The sequence below is a fragment of the Poecilia latipinna genome, unplaced genomic scaffold, assembly GCF_001443285.1.
Source record: "Poecilia latipinna isolate Pla-1442-1.1 unplaced genomic scaffold, P_latipinna-1.0 Scaffold643, whole genome shotgun sequence".
NCBI lineage: Eukaryota > Metazoa > Chordata > Actinopteri > Cyprinodontiformes > Poeciliidae > Poecilia > Poecilia latipinna.
In genome coordinates this window covers 213,232-229,955 of record NW_015113259.1, presented here as the reverse complement: position 1 = coordinate 229,955, position 16,724 = coordinate 213,232, and the positions used below count along the sequence as shown (strand labels likewise).

General features: G+C 38.7%; 1 protein-coding gene across 8 annotated transcripts in view; it reads right to left on the bottom strand.

The window, feature by feature from the left end:
- Positions 1-16,724, bottom strand: part of tcf12 (transcription factor 12) — a 96,388-nt gene that overhangs the window by 49,896 nt on the left and 29,768 nt on the right. For all 8 annotated transcript variants that reach the window (XM_015043658.1, XM_015043659.1, XM_015043657.1 and 5 more), the window contains exon 5: positions 14,752-14,854. In XM_015043658.1, the coding sequence (XP_014899144.1) occupies positions 14,752-14,854 (103 nt within the window). The remainder of the gene's footprint in view (positions 1-14,751; positions 14,855-16,724) is intronic.

Here is a 16,724-nt window from a genome sequence, read left to right as displayed (position 1 = left end):
GCTCATGTGTTTTAACATCACATCTTTCAAGAACTTAATACCTGCAGTAATACAAAACTTTTAAATCTGGCAACCATCTGTTCAACTGTATGACCTTAAATAATTAAAAAATAAAAATCATAAAGCCTTTGTTTAGTTAACTTTGATTCTGTTATTAATAGAAAGCTTTTCAACCGTTTTCTCAAATGAAATAAATCACATAAAATCATTTATTTTAACAGCTGCTTTAGATTAGTGCAGATCTTTGTAATAAATACCAGGGTGGGGAAAAATGGCATGGCAGACAGACTGCTGAATCTCACAAATCTGAGTCTGTTCATGCTAAATTTCTCATGAATCAACCACTAAAAAAATGGATTCATCAGCGCTCCGATCCCCAAAACATTTACAGAGATCACCAAAGAAAATAAGTACTGAAGAAGAAAATAACCCAGTAAGGTTTCTCTCCACTTTTCACGCCAAGTTCTCATAATTTCATGTTTAAATTCCGTTTCATCCGCCTGCTTACGAAGATTTACAGAAAGCTGCACACAGATTTCAGGAGAATGTATGTTTATGCTGCAGGAGTAAAGTAGAACAAAGTGATATATCAAGTGGCGCATACTGCTGGCTTGGTCACTTCCAAAGCAGAGAGCCTAAATTAGCAGAATAAAATATCTTGCAGTGACACAATCTCCTGTCTGATGCTCAGCTGCTGTAACTCACGGTGAGCAAAATAGGTCACCATGATAAACAGCACTTGGCAAAAACAAAATGTTTGAAGCTAAATGTTAAACAATTTAAATGTTCAGGTTGGAATCAGCTCATTAAGAGTGGGTTGTTTATGTTGTAAGGGAAGAGGAGCTAAAAGCAGAATGTGTCTGTTCACATGTGTTACAGGCTTGTTCTGTTTTCCCTCCTCTGAACGGGCCTGTGTGAGATCACAGCATCACAACAAGAGCAACACTAATATTGTTATTATTACGTCTCTCCTATTTGTTCTGTGCAGCCCTACGAGGAACTGAGCATGTGTTTTTCTTTCTCTGCCACACAACTATTAATTAAACTGCGAGCGGGAGCTGACTGGAAGTAAAATTCACTGTCGTCCTTAAAACATCAGGAATGGGCAGATAATACGGAAACTACCATGATTAAAACGCTTTAATTACTGCAGTCGTAATCAATCACATAAATTGTACGAGGCCTACCATCGCTTAGTATGTCCGTGTTCAAATGAAAACGTAATCTCATGAGGGGAAAAGATTTCATGAGTTCAGATGAAAACGCTCTGTGAGCCTGATAATTAGCATATCACTCAAAGGTGTGAAGGTGTGAGCTTGCTTGCGAGGCATCTCAGTGCAGAAGGGAGTCCATGTTCACCACCGTGTCGTAGTGATGTAAACAGCACTTTATTATGAGCTAAATATAATATGCAGCAAGTGTAGAACTGGGTGGGAAACTGCTCTGTTGAGAGCAAACCTGAAACGAAGAAAAAATAAATTACCATCCTACATGACAAACAAGAGAGTTGTGTTTATAATATTCTTTTTGGTGTTTATAACACAGTATAAATGCCTAAAGATCTTATTTTCTGGATTTGTCAGTTTATCTGCTGTTTGAAATAATATTTCTTTGATCATATTTGAGTCGTACGCAATCAAAAAATGGTTCTGCAGCATCAAAAACAACATTGACTGTTGCGTATTTTACTCAGTGTCGAGTTTATATTTTTGCACTTCGTCAACCCTCTATCACACATGTGTCAAACTCAAGGCCTGGGGGCCAAATCTGGCCCGCCGAAGCTTTTTATGTGGCCGACCAGACTCTAAATTGTATAGAGGTCCCCACATTTTTTTTCTGATTTTACTAAAAAAAATCTCAAAATTGACCAAAAATACTGAGTTTAAGAGACTGATGGCTCAGCCTTACTTGATGTTGAGCTATAGATTGTGATTGATGCAGCAATTAATAAAAAGTCACATCTAAAATCATACATTAGCGAAACATTTGTAAAAAAAAAAAAAAAAAAAAAAAATCCTTACAAATATTTCTAAATTAGCACCACAAAATCTGTGGTAGAAAATCCTGGATACAATACCAGTGTGAATAGATGTTCAATATTATTTAAATTTAAGACACTGAATACTGAAACCAACAGATATATTGATATTTTAACAATTTAATGGGTTCTATCAATACATTCTGGCACAACCGTCCCTTTAAGAACATTCAGACTTTTTGATTTGGCCCAAAATCAAACTGAGTTCGACACCCCTGCTCTATCACATCACATTAATATCGTTTGTGATCATCAAAAGCTTTTGGTCTGATTTTAATTTGATTTCACAGAAAACAGAGCATAGATGCTCAGATTGGACAATCTTGTGTCCAGAAAAGCCACGTTGACCATCAGCATTAAATTAACAATCCTTCCGGATAAAAAGCCAAGCTGGCCGGTTCCTCGTAGATCACATCCTTACTGATCAAAGAGCAGCAGAGCAGCGTAGCATGATGCTCCGTTTAGCTCTTTATTTTGATAATGTGAGCGGCGGTGACCTCACCGTCCGCCGGGATCAATTCAAAACCATTGCCACAAAACTTAGCCAATTAATGAGCGTGCTTCACTGCCTCTCAGATGCATTCCAAGGGCCTATTTTTCCATCCAGAAGAAATGAGTGTATTTTCCTTGCTCCAAGGAAAGCCAAGACCGTGAAAACAAACACGAGATACTGAATGGCTGCATGCAGTTAATGTCGAAACCAAATGTACTTCACCATGCACCAGCTCACTTGTTTCTCTATTTTGCTGATTAACTATGTGTTTGGTGTTGATGTCTGGGGCTTATGTTCCAGTCTGATGAGATTCATGGCACATTACTGCAAAACATTATTCCTATAATTAGGTCATTACGGGACGCAAAACATAAACAAGAGAAAACTTTCTAGCACTTAATCACAAGGAGCTGTGAATCCATGGAAAAGACTGGAATATGAAGAGCAGGGAGATCTCCACCGTATAAAGTTCAGGATTCGGCCCGTCTGGCTGCGTTGGAAGTAAAATTAGACGCTCCATGGTTACTAATACATTCCTCTGGCAACCAGAGACGGCACGGGAACACATCAGACGTACACTCACTCATTCGCCTTTTCATCACACCTTTTAACATGCCTCCTTTTGTTTCCCTTTTCGGAGTTTGTGTACATCCATTCTGTCAAAGCCGTTTGATGCTTCCCCTCGGGTTTTCATTTTTTCCCCTCCACTGTAAGTAAAAGCTGGCTGGGTTAGAGGTTAGGTCAGCGGCACGGATGAGGAAATAAGGGGGCGGAGGGGCACTGTATCATATCAGCTTCCTCCCTGCCTGTCGGAAGAATGTTTGCAGCTCGGCATTAGGAACAACAGTGGGATAGAGGAGCACGACAGAGCAACAAAACACCAAGGAAACATGGCTCTCCTGCCCTGAGCTCGACATCAATTTCTGCGTACAGCCCTCTCAGCATGTGACATTATTCAAAGCAGCAAGAGCAAATGTTAATGAGTTCTTATTTGCATATTTATTTATTTTTTTCTTTGTTGAAATGTCACTGATTATTACGTACAAGGATGATGAATGTATCTGCTCATGCAGCTTGATGTGTAATTAGCCATTAGGTGAAATGAATAGATCAATTAAAGGCAAGGGACTGGGATTAAGAGAAATCAAACTGGGAAGAACACAGGAATAAGAAAGAGGATAACACATTAGGCTCATGGGGAAATAAACGTCACCGCTTTTATAAATCAGGCTACTAATCAAAACAAGATGGCGCAATCAGCAAAATCACATACATCCAACATTTTGGTTAATATGGTTTTCAGTATCTGGAGCTAAACTGTTTATTTTCTCCTAAAATCCATCGCAACACAGGAGAGAGAGAGAGGCGGAGAGAGAGAGGAAAAGTGGATTTTCTGATTGTGTTTATCCCCTCCCAGGATTATCAGGTGCCACGGCTCGGTCTATTTGAATTTTTTCTAACTCTGTAAAAAGAAGGAGGGGGAAAAAAACGGGGGAGGTGGACAGGGGAAAATGTTTTCGCTTGGCCTTTGCCGTTTTCTGATCCCAACCGCTCTCCCGCCGGTGCTTGTTATTCACAAACGAGGAAAAAAATGCATTACTGCGGACCAGATGGGAACATTCCACATGACCAAACCAATCAATCACTTCGGTGGGACGCAGGTGTGACACAGCCGTGCAGCAACACACCATTTCACAGTCTATCAGGCACAAACACATGGTCACCAATCAATGGCACCCCGAGGACCCGCGCGGAGGGGCGCTCCTCTGTAGCCACGCTGGTTCAAAGCTGATGACTTCATAATCACGCATCCATTCTCTCAGAGGAGAAAGGCAATGAGCTCCCTAATAACGTCTCCCAACATGCGAGCGCCAGCTCCGTAAAGGATGCCGCCGCCGGAACACGCTCTCCTGCATCTCACGAGCTCAGTGCCATCGTCCCTGTCAAGTTGTGAGATTGCTTTAAAGGAAGAAAAAGGAAAAAAGAAAAAAGAAAGAAACAGAGCGTGTTTAACAAGCTGCAGAAATGTCTCCCTGTTGGCTGTTAGAATCAGGACGGCATGCAACATCAAAGAATGAGTCAATGTTTGGTATTAGATGCCAAACAACTGTTGAGCAGCAAAACAACGGAGAGCTAAAGAGAGGTGAAGGACGAGGAAGGATGCACACATGGGTTAGGAATGCTGATTTGACTCTCAGCACTGTGGGCATATTTTCTTACACGAAATCCCCCACAAACCCTGAGTGGTCTGCAGTTTAAGAGCACAAGGCTGCACTAAATAAAACATCCAACCAGCCAGAAGGGGGGAAACTTTTGATGATCTCTCTATGTGGGGATGGTATAGTGGGAGAGCAAAAACTAGAGCAACCACTGAAGACAGTCTTGCTGGTTTTAAGTTGATAAAAAAAATAAAAAAAATCTACCTAACCACCCCCATATCCTTGGCATTAAAGTCTCACAGAGACGTGCTTCTCTCTTCACTTCCCACACTTTACACTGTCGGGGCTGTGCCAGCGTAGGAGAAAATGTCAGGCATTGTCAAGTGGGAGTAAAGGCGAAACAAATGTTTGCATTTCATTATCCAATCACAATCCACTACAGAGCAAAAAGAGGGGAGGGGAACATTATCTAGTATTTCGCTTGCCAGTACACCCAGCATGTACACAGGAGGACGAGCACTGGTGGCTGTGGGAGTCGGAGAGTACTGGGAAAGAAAGTTCAGCAACGCAACCGGACTGAAGCGGTGACAACTGAGGCAGTATTTGGTTTATCACACAGTAAACTTTATGAAATTCACTGTTTTCCATCTTGGACAGATTGATGTGAGGACGTCATTCCCACCTTCTAAAGGTTCAACCATGTTTGAAAAATATTTGAGGGAGCGTCTAACCATAAGTTTATCATCCCGCTTTGTCTGAGCTGGATTTGTGACGTGGCTTAAAAATAAAATCTGATTTTCTTCATAACAGATACAATTTCTGACTTTAACCAAATACAAATTAATGCTTTCTTTTCTAAAAAAGAAATTATAAACAGAAACATTTTTTCAAAAACTGGCTTTTACTTTAATCATCCTTTCTCTGAGTTACAAGAACTTTGCTTAATTTATTAGAATAAAATGTGAATAAAGTGGATAATAAAGTCAAAATAATACAGGATTAAAGTTGTAATATTAGCAGATAAAAGATGCAATTTTACTAGAAGAACATCTTAAAATAATGAAAAAAAAGTAGTTTTAATAAGAAAAAGGTTTGGAATCTTGATTTTCTTCTTATTTTTTTGTGTTGGCGTTCTTATAAAATTACTACTTCATTCTCCTAATATTACGACTTTATTCTGGCAATATTAAAACTTTATTCCTGTGTTACTTTGACCTTATTGTCCTGTCATTTTATTCTCGTACTATAAGAGTATTCTACTAACATTATGGCTTTATTCTTGTCATGAATAAAGAAATAAAAAATCTTAGCCTGACCGTTGTATTTGGTGATAGAGTTGACCTGAATTCAAAGTCCGAATAGATAGAAGCTATAAAACATGTTTGTCAAACAAGATGGCGGCCTAGATTCCTCTATAGGTTACCTGTTATTTATGATTTCTGTGTTGAACCAACCCCATCATGACAGCACCAGACTTTTTCCTTCCATCCAACTTTCCGTTAATATGTCTGGAGTTTAGTAATGACTTCTTATGACTTACTGTGCTTGTGAAGCATATCAATGACCATCTGCTGGACGATGTCAACACCTTCCCCATGTTTGTGCAGACCAAATTAGGCTTTTTTGTATTTAAAACCATCTTGAATTGGTTTCATGAAATCAAATTTTCTGACAAACAAAATTAAAAGTAATGAATATTTGAAATAGATCGCCGTCTTTTCAGTTTTGAAGTGGTTCAAAACTGAAACTACAGAACACTTCAATAATAATATAATTTAATTAGACCCACTGAAAGACCAACTTTAATTATCTGTGGATACCAGAGGTGCTCAAGTATTTTTTAAATCTTTTAAACTATATGCAAAATAAACTGTTAATATGGAAAGAGCATCCAAAAATGTTAGACTAAATTTAAGAATACCGAGTCCACTGCTAATCTGAGCTATGAATAATTCTCTGTTCGTATAGAACTTGTATTATATGAGCTCCAGCAGCAACACTGGCCGCAGCTGCAGGCAGCATGAAGCGAGGGAGGAAGAGGAAGAAAGACGTAGCTATTGGAGGTAGAAGCACAGCCTGTCTCTGTAGAAGATATTAGGTTTAGCTGAACTTTTTTTATAAGCCCCATCAGCAGAAAAGTTCTTTGAAGAAAGAAATTAAACTCTTCTTCTAACATCTTCAGACATATATATGCAACTACTTACAAAACTCTAACAAAGATGGTTGACCTTTCCCTAGGAATCCAACTTTCCTTTAGAAAAGTTTGAAAGTACATTGAGAAGAAACTCCAACAAACTGCATTTTCCAATTATTCTAATATTTTATAGAGTATGGTTCTCTGATCCTTGCAGCTGCTTCCTGAAAGACTGGTTATGTCATCACAACTTGGCTATACCACTGCTGCTCCTCCATCCTCTTTAGAAAGGCGACCCTTGGGGTATTACTCAGTATACAGCTGATCCTCTACAGCTGGTCAGCCTCGCCAGCCTCACGCTGGGGGCCAGGACCCGAGGACGGGAGGCAGGGGCGGGGCCGGGCCGAGACGGGCCGAGGGAAGCATGGAGGCGGTGCGGGGTGTGGGAAGCACGGGCAGCACGGGGAAGGAGAAATGGGATTTTCGCCCTTTCAGCTCATCTTCAGCTCTTCACGCTTCACTGACCACAGTAACAGATAAGCACACCCAGCAGCTCTGCATAATGAACGGCTACAGCAACTAAACAGTGCTGCATACATCTCATTTGCTCAGCACACATCCCATCTTACATGGCGCCTGTCTGAACGCCACAAACACACATGCACGTATTTAATTATTTTAGTAATCGATTGTTCTATTGATTATTTTGACCATTTAACCACACAGAAACAATTGGTACATAAGCCTGTCACAATAAACAATAAATCAATGAATCGCATGATAAATTAAAACAAGCTCAATAATTATCATTTGCATGATTTATTGTTTTTCTCTTTTCCGTCTTCCTGCCGAAAACTGGACTGGAAAAATCTTCAGTCTGGTGTTTTGGTCCCAACCAGCTCTTTTTTTGAAGCACAACTTTGTTTACAGAGACTTTATAATTCATTTTATTAGGTTTTTGTTCCCCTGTTGCTTTGTTTATTTATTTATTTTTGGATAATTAAAATGTCTTCCAGTTCCAGTGTTAAATGCTTGTTAGAATTTGTTTTTGCATTATTTTGCCATTACCATGGAATATTGGTCTCAAAACAACAATGTTATCGTTTATCGCAATAACTTCTGGGACAAATAATCGTCCAGCAAAAATTTTTATCGTGACAGGCCTATTTTTATTAACCACTTACACCTTTTTATACAACATTAGAAAAACATAATAAAATGGAAATAGACAAACTAATTTGTTTTTTAAAAAGGAAAATAAACATTTTAATGCAATGCCATGTAATTCCTTTTGTGCATGCTTGACCATTTGTAGCAAAGGGTGGATCTGCAGCTAAAAAAATACTTCTACATGTGAAAAACTCTTTAGCTTTTTCTGCTGGTCTTGGCATCAATACTGTGTAGGGTTGTTTATTATTTTTGTCAACTTTAATGTCAAATTTATTTATACAGCACCTTTAAAAACGGTTTTAAAACTACACCAAAGTGGAATAAGTTGATGACAAGAGAAAAAGAAAAAAAAAATACAAAAGAAATAAAATAATAATAATAATAATAATAATAATAATAATAAGTAAATAAAATTAAAATAAAACATCACAACAGAAAAGTTACAGTATCAGGCCTCAATTAAATGCCAACTAATAAAAATAAGTGATTAGTCCAGAGGATAGGAGCAGCAACGGAGAAAGACCGATCTCCTTTACTCTTAAGTCCAAGAGATTTTCAGCAATGGATTTATTTAACTGGTTAATTTTCTTTGGATTAATCGATTAATAACAGTAGCAAAAGGTTGTTAGTAAGAGATGTTTGTTACCAAATCTGAAACAGGTGAAGCACTGAACACTTTGCCACTAGAGGAGGTCTGAGAAGAGCATATTTTTTCATCTTAGATGCAAAACATGTATAATTATAGTTTGTGCTTGTTTTAGATTCTGTACACTCTAATTGATTACTAAATTATCAATAAACAATCCACTGTGATTAATGCAGCTCTGATAAATGTGTATATATCTGCAGACTCACATTATCAGCGTGTGTTGCCACTACATTATGTCCTGAAGGCCTGCAGAGCGTACGGGTGTGTGGGTATGAACAGCAGCGAGGTAAAAGGATGCAGCGCTGGCAGCACCTGTGACCCACGCTGCTCTGCAAACTGAGTGCACACCTGAACAGCACCTGGCCACAATCACAGCCTGGGTCTGGGGATGTTCTCCCGTGAGACAAAGCATTAGCAGATGACACCTGCCCCAGTAAAAACACACTGGGGATGCCAGTATGATGTGGGATTTGACACCTCGTGCAGAGCTTTAGGGATCAATTAAGTGGAAAAGAAAAAGGAGAGAGGGGAATCTGCAAAGGGCTGGCCGGTGCACAGTGCAGAATCGATGGCTTTTTTTTATTACTTTTAAAAGAATATGCCACAGACACAAATGTTTCATATAAAGAAATCCCATTTTTGCGAACACAAATTGTAGGGTAGGTAAGCATTTGTATGCACATTCAATTTCAAACCCTACCTACACAAAAACAGTCTAAAATTAGATTTACTTTTTCTGTCCTAATGTTCCCAGTGCTTTTCTGTTGCCTCAGTTTGTTGTTTACATGAACCAGCACATCAGCACACATTGGAAGTATTTGATAAATAGCAGTCAAAAATAAATCAGCTCAGTAAAGCAGCAGCAGCAGCCGAGGAATCCTGCTGCACTGTACTGCACTGAAGTGCCTTGGGAAGCAAAAAAAAACCTTTGGTGTTTATGCATAATTTGCAGTTATTGCCCTAAGATAATTATTATATGGAGACAGAAAAGACCTGCTACATGCAGTGATTCCTGTGTTTAATCATCATTGGTGTAATAAACTAAAACATGGACTCTTTAAAACTACAAACACAGTCACAGTTTGTAAGGTCCAATGTAAGTCAGTGGCTGTGACAAACTTTAATGAGTCAGCTTCTAAATTAAGCCATGCCAGTCAGGTAGTCTTCTTAAGGTCACACGTGTTTGTCTGCAGGGCATCTGCATGCGGCTGTATGCATGCGTCGATGACACCGCTGTAAGCTGATTAGCTTTTATGCAAGACTAAAGCCGTATGAACCGTAGATATGATGCAGGACAGAGAAACGTGAGTATTAAACGACGACTCAGCAGTTGTGATGTCACGCTCCAAGGCACATGGCAGGAGAGGACGGATGTGAAAACCTCCCAAGCCAAGAACTCACTTTGTTTTACAACGATGGAGGATAAAGTTGTTGATTTGAATTTATGAACAAAAAAGATGGGGGGGGTTGTTCAGAACTTAGTGCAGAACGTTTTGAGCATGGACAGCCTGCATGTTTCAATCTAGAAAGTAGAACTGGGCGATATGGATTACAAATAAAATCTCAGATGTTTTCGTACCAGAACTAATGTCCGATTTTAACCTTTTTTTTTCTCTTGTTTTCTTTTCTAAAAGAATTAAATCACAAATGACAGAAAAAAAGTAGCTTTTATTTCAATTGTCCCTTCTGTACGTTCTCTGACAGAGTACCAGAGCCAGGCTACCAGAATTTGTGTTTAATTACGAGAATATACAGTCAGAATATTTGTGGAGTAAAGACACAATTTTACAAGAAGAACAACTTAAAATTACAAGTAAAAAACTGCTTTTATTAGAAAAATTCCTAGGTTTATCAATGAGTTATCAAGATCTGACATGACCAGCTGGGTCCGTGCTGTTTTCTTCAAAATAAACTCAATCATTTGGTTCAAGATCCTGCTACTGATGATAATTTCATACTGATGTGTTAAAAAATGAAGTATTTCCTCATCGGTAAAGAATAACTTTAAGGGATGATCAAAATTCCTCATTTTAATGTTTTGTTAATTTTTGTGTTGGGTTCATAAAATTATTATAATTTGAAACAAATAATTGTAGCCTCACTTTAGTATTTAAAGTCTAAATAAATAACAGTTGTAAAACTTGCTTGTAAAACAAGACGATTGGCTTTGGTCGTGCTGACATCACTGTGAATGACGGAAACACAACGGGTCCATCAGTGGGAAGAAATCCAGATTTCCAAAAATTAAATCCTTCAAAGTCAAAAGTTTGATTAATTGGTAAAATCAATTACTTGCCCAGCCCTACCAGAAGTGACAAGTAATAAAGAGACAGTTGTAAGAAATGCAGATGTTGAATTGAAAAGTTAACTCTTACTTTAGACTTGGAGAGCCTTAGAGACTCTAACCAATTTACTGTCGTCTTATTTTCTACACAGTCTAATCACACCTGTAACTAACGATAGCTTAGAGCCACTTCAGTCCTACATAACGACTTTAAAATCAAATCGTCTCTGATCTTGAGTAAAAAACAGAAATCTAATGGCATAAGCTACGAGCAGTGGGTTACGCTCACAATATAAATGAGTTAAATGAGCAGTTCTGTCAGGTGTAGCTCATTGCCTGAGGTAATTGCCCAGATTGCCTGAAATGAGCCTTCCCCACTGACTTCCCCATTTCAAGCTGACACCACCAGAAAAAACTCTCAGTGGGTAATCAGATGTAACCATTTCTTGTCAGTACTACGAACACTTGGCCATCCCTGCAGCTAAATAATTAGAACAAGGAAATCGAGGCCAAACACCCACTAGGACCTACAGGAGACCTTGAGTGAAACACTGATAAAACTACTTTTACAATTTTCTGTCCTCGGACTTTTAATATACCACAGAGGTAATGGCTACATTCAAATTAAATCTTGTGCTTTTTCTTGCACTTAATTGGGGCATTACAGGATTAGAGGTTTATATGGAGGAGGACTGATGGACAAAACAAAAGAAGAATTGTTCTAAGTTGGGAATCGACTCTGGCTGTCAATTAATGAGCCAGAGCAGTAAATGTTACTTATGTTGACAGGATAAATTATAATATTAATAATTACTAGATATAATTACTAGATATCCACCAATTAATCAGTTAGAGAGCTAATTATCCCCTGATTTGTTCTTGTATGTGATCAGCAAGTCAAGACATTTTATTCCCAAAGCGTCAAAAAGAAATGACTATATTCACAATTTTCAGCCTTTCTAAGCTAAATAAAGATCAGATAAAAGAAGGAGACAAATGTTTTGATGCATAAATAGACATAATCTTGTAATTCCTTACTTTTCTGATGGATCCAAAAATATTATTTCTAGCACAACTTCACCATTCTGCGAGTTACAGTCCTTAGAAATGTCCCAGTCCTTTAAGGAAAACAACTGGTGAATCACTTACAATTAGATAATGTGAGTACATGTGTGATGACTGACTATAAATATACAAAACCTGCTGAAAATCCCCTTGAGAAAAGTTCTAAAGCATCAGGAGTAGTGTGTTTATCATTGTTACGACCAGCTGAGTCACAGAGTTTCATGTGGCGGTGACTAAGACTCCTTGTGATGTTCTGTGTACATGGACATTGCGGCTGCCACCTACCAGGTACTTTGCAGTCTACACAGGGCAAACCAGTAAGAGGCTTGTTGCAAATCTAGGTGGAGAAAAGATTCATAATTTGTTTTTACTTCCAGGCCTGCTGAGAGACCGGCGTCACCACTGGATACTGAATGAAAAGAATCTCTGCTTATAACCTTTTAATGCACACTGTGCATAACATGATGCAAAAACAAGCATTTTATTTTGGAATTTTGGAACAACAGAGATCCCTATAAGCTAATTATCCACTGCTTGTAACTTCTATGTAGTGAGCAAGAAGTAAGAAATAGCTAAAACAATTACAAAATCTCATCAGGTTGTTTTTGCATTTTTTTTTCCCAGAGGAATTTTCCATTCAAAGGCGTATTTTTAAAAACAAAGGCCATTTATGATCTAGCAGGCTGATAAACTTCACATTACGTAGACCAGTCTTTTAGGTTTGCATCGGGGACTTCCAATCAGGAAGGATACTCTGAATAAGAGGCAGGAAGTATGAAGTATCCCTAAGAGGTTTGCGTCACCGGCCTCAGTTTTGACTGTCAGTGGGCATTTTCCAAAGCTCTTTTATTTTTTCCTGAATAAGTGATCTTGGATGTGGTAAGCGGGCTGACAAACATCTGAATCAACAGCTCGCTCCAGTAAAGTGTGCAACACACACAGATGCTTCCAGATTTAAAGCAATTACTTCAAAAGTAAAAAAAAAAAAAAAAAAAAGAACCCACTAAATGAACGTTTCACTTCTTCTGTGGTAACACAAACTGTTGCTTGAAACACAACCTACCAAGCAGTATAACGGCATCTTTATACTGCATGGCTGCGCTGCCAGAAGCACTGCTGAGAAATAACCCTTCAGACTTAATTTAATGAGAACACAGGGAAAAAAAAAAAAACGTGATTTATGCAAGTCTCGGATCTTACTCTGGAAAACAATTCAATAAGACTGCAGACTTCTGAGCATGAGATAAGAAACGGCAATACAAAGTTTACAATCATGCTGTCGAGAACTGACATATCGCAGCAACAGATCGCATCTATAACCTGCTGCTGTAGAGCATATTAGAGGCACAGCTGAAGCAGCCACGTGATCAATTACAAGAGAGATAACATTTTAGTTCAATTCAGCAGCAGCCATTTGTGAACTAATCACTGTGCTTGGAAACCAGTCTTCAGGGCCATCATATAATGAGCTGAGACGTAGTTAGCCATAAAAGTGTCAAGTGGTTACACATCACAATGATGCTGGACGCCCAGTAACATACAGCTTTTAATTGCTGTAATGTCAGCGCATGTTGCCACTCAGTAATAACGTGCAAAGAGGGGGAGAAGCTGGCTAATGATTTTGATCAGAGCTAAAAAAGAAAATATGTTGAGGTTGAAAAAGTGCATTATCCAGAGCCTGGTGAATGGAACATGATGGTAGTTTTGATAAACAGCTTGGCAGCAATGTTAAAAAAACTTCAAAAAATGTAAACAAAATCTATTTTATAATCGGATTTATGTACCGTATTTTCTGGACTATAGAGCACATCTTGCCACTCAGGTCTCACTATAAACCACATCTACAAAGTTTTTAAAAAAACTGGCAACGTACATATATAAGGATCACTGGGCTATAAGCCGCTGGTATCTCTGCTGCTCTCGATTTCCTTAATAAATCTGATATTAAGGACGCAGCCCTGCGTCTCCAACTTAGAACCATGTTTTCGTTCACGCCGAGCTTACATGCAGCGGCTCTATTTCCCTCCTGTACTGCCAGATCTTTAGCTCTCAACTTAAAAGCTGCATTATATGAACTCCTTCCTGTTGTTTCCGTGATGACGGGATATGAGTTTGAAAACATTTCTCCGTCATGCCTGCTGCTAGCATGTGCTTGTTCTAAAGGAAAATCAGCACGTTCTTCTTTGATTTCCAATTCTGACTTCCAATGATTCACTTCCGGTTAAAGAGCCCCCTGGTGGTTGAAGAAAATCAGCAGAAAAGCCGCACCGGGCTGTGAGCCGCATGGTTCAAAGCGTGGGGAAAAAGTAGCGGCTTATAGTCCGAAAAATACGGTATCCAGAATTTTCAAAAATAAAATTAGATGGTGCTACATGCAACATTTTCTGAAACCTTAACTGAATATCACAAAAAAAAAAATCATGAAAATCAATTTTATAGTGAAAGTGTTTAAATCAACTGTTAACCCTACACACAGCGGAAGCTGATGGCAAATTTCATGTTTCGGACAGAGCTTCGTCTGACGGAAAGCTATACTGATGGTGCGACTCCTACCCTGGGGGAGGGTCATCACAGAAGGAGGGTGAGGGAGATGAAGAAAAGAGAGAGGGGGGGGGATACTGTCTTGTACCCAAGAAAGGCTTTCAGCATTTCCACCTCCAGATGAATCGTGCGTCTTGCACATCAGTCAGACCAATTTGTTTTACAGTCCAACACCAAAGGGCATGTGAGGGCTGATTTAAGAGGAGTTGCTTACTTACCAATTATGTTTGAGTTCATAAAAGGTGTTGGGGACAATTCTTCATGGGACACTAATCGGCTGTCACTCATATGATCGCCGTAATGAGGGCTGTCTGCAAAACCCTGGGGGAGGAGATCAGAGAATTATTCACAATATTGAGCAACTTCAGTGAGCAGTAAAAGGAGAACACATCTGGTCATTAATGTCAATAAGCAATCTGGATAATCCTCCAGAAAAAAATACAAATATTAGGATTAGCTGGTTACAGCTCACCTTAATGACATTCAGCACTGTTATTTCATGTATTTTATTTGAGATTATTCAATCTAAATAAACGATAATAAAGACAATAAAACAATCAACACTAAAGATTAAGTTTTTATCTTTGTGTGTCTGGCATATTTACTGTGACTTTAGTTTTCTAGTAGAAAACCTACTTGTTAAAGGATGTCAAATATTTTTTATTGGTACACTTCATATGCTCAGATGGCATATTATCACTTTTCTGTGGGGTTGAAATTATTAATTGGATTAACTGTGATGAATCAATTATTGTGATGAATCGGCAGGTAAAACAATCCCCTTTACCCAAACCTGTATTTGAGCCCTACGTATTTCAGCTGCGTTCTGTGAGGATCAGGAGACACTGTTGTTTACTGGAAGGGGGAAAACACAGACTATGTTTCCTGACACCTGCAGCTTATAAAAATTGCCTTTTTCTCCTGCAGTTTCACGCAGCCTTTTCATGACAGTTATCAGCATCTGGGGCTTAGGTCTAAATATCGGTCACAGTGTGGTCCTGGAGAACTTGGGGTCCCATGTAATAAAAGATGCTTCGTTACAGAGTTAATCCCAAACCCTGTGAAAATCCTCCAGTCGAACGCATCTTCCAAAACTACATTAACTTTCACCAGACGGACCAAGCAGCGCTACGCTTGCATTTCTATAGAGCTCCTTTTTTTTTCACCAACTCATAGTCTTTGCATTCAACATAGGGTAAAAAAAGAAGAAGTAAATCTTATTATCTATCTTTTTTTTGTGAGTGGATGGTGATGGAGTAATTTCAAAGGCAGCGAAGTGTTGTGCTGCGTCGAGGGATTCCCTATTGTGCTCCTGCCAGCCTGCACACTCTGTTAATCACACCATGAACCGACTCAATAACAACAACAGCCCCGTGAGAAGCTCAAGCAAACTAATACACACACATGCACAAAGAATGGCACACACACACCGCTGAAAGAAGGAAGTGAAAAACATTTCATCTTTTCAACTGCAAAACAACAAGCGGGTTTTGTGAATTAAATTAGAAGGTGAGCCCTTATTTCATTTTCCTTCAGAGGAGTCATATTTTATTATCAGAAGGATGGGTTTCACGGCGATAAGCCCAGTTGGTCAAGTAAATTTGTAAAACTGCACTTCAGATAAGACTGATGTACTGAGCAACTATATTTGAGATTGGCACACCAAGGTTTTATCAACGGGAGTCAACAAGGAAAGTGTTGCATGTTTTGGTTCAAAATATACTTTAAGCTTCACTGATGAAACGGTTTTGTCCTCTTGAGGAAGAACAAATGGATCGACATCTGAGTGTTCAAAAATATTTTGTTGTCAGTGCAGCACAAATTATTAATTCAACAAAGAGACTACATACATTACACCCCAGAAGTTTGTAAAGTTTGGCTTTAGTTGTCATCCAATTAACCTCTAAATTAACTTTTATTTCTGATAAACTCGAAAAAGGTTGCTTAGGGTTCCGTCTTTGTGTTTCTTGGACAGTTTTAAATTTTTTTTATGGTTTTAGGCAAACTACTACAGAACTAAACAAACTTACACAATAACATCAAAATTTGCACAGAAACATGAAGAATGAAACCTAAAAAAAAAAGACTATTTGACAATCTAGAGGTTAGTTGCTCTTTAAAGTTAGAGGATATTTTGAAGCAAGCAAAGCCTCAGCAGGAAACTCAGCACCTGATAATTACAGCAAAACAT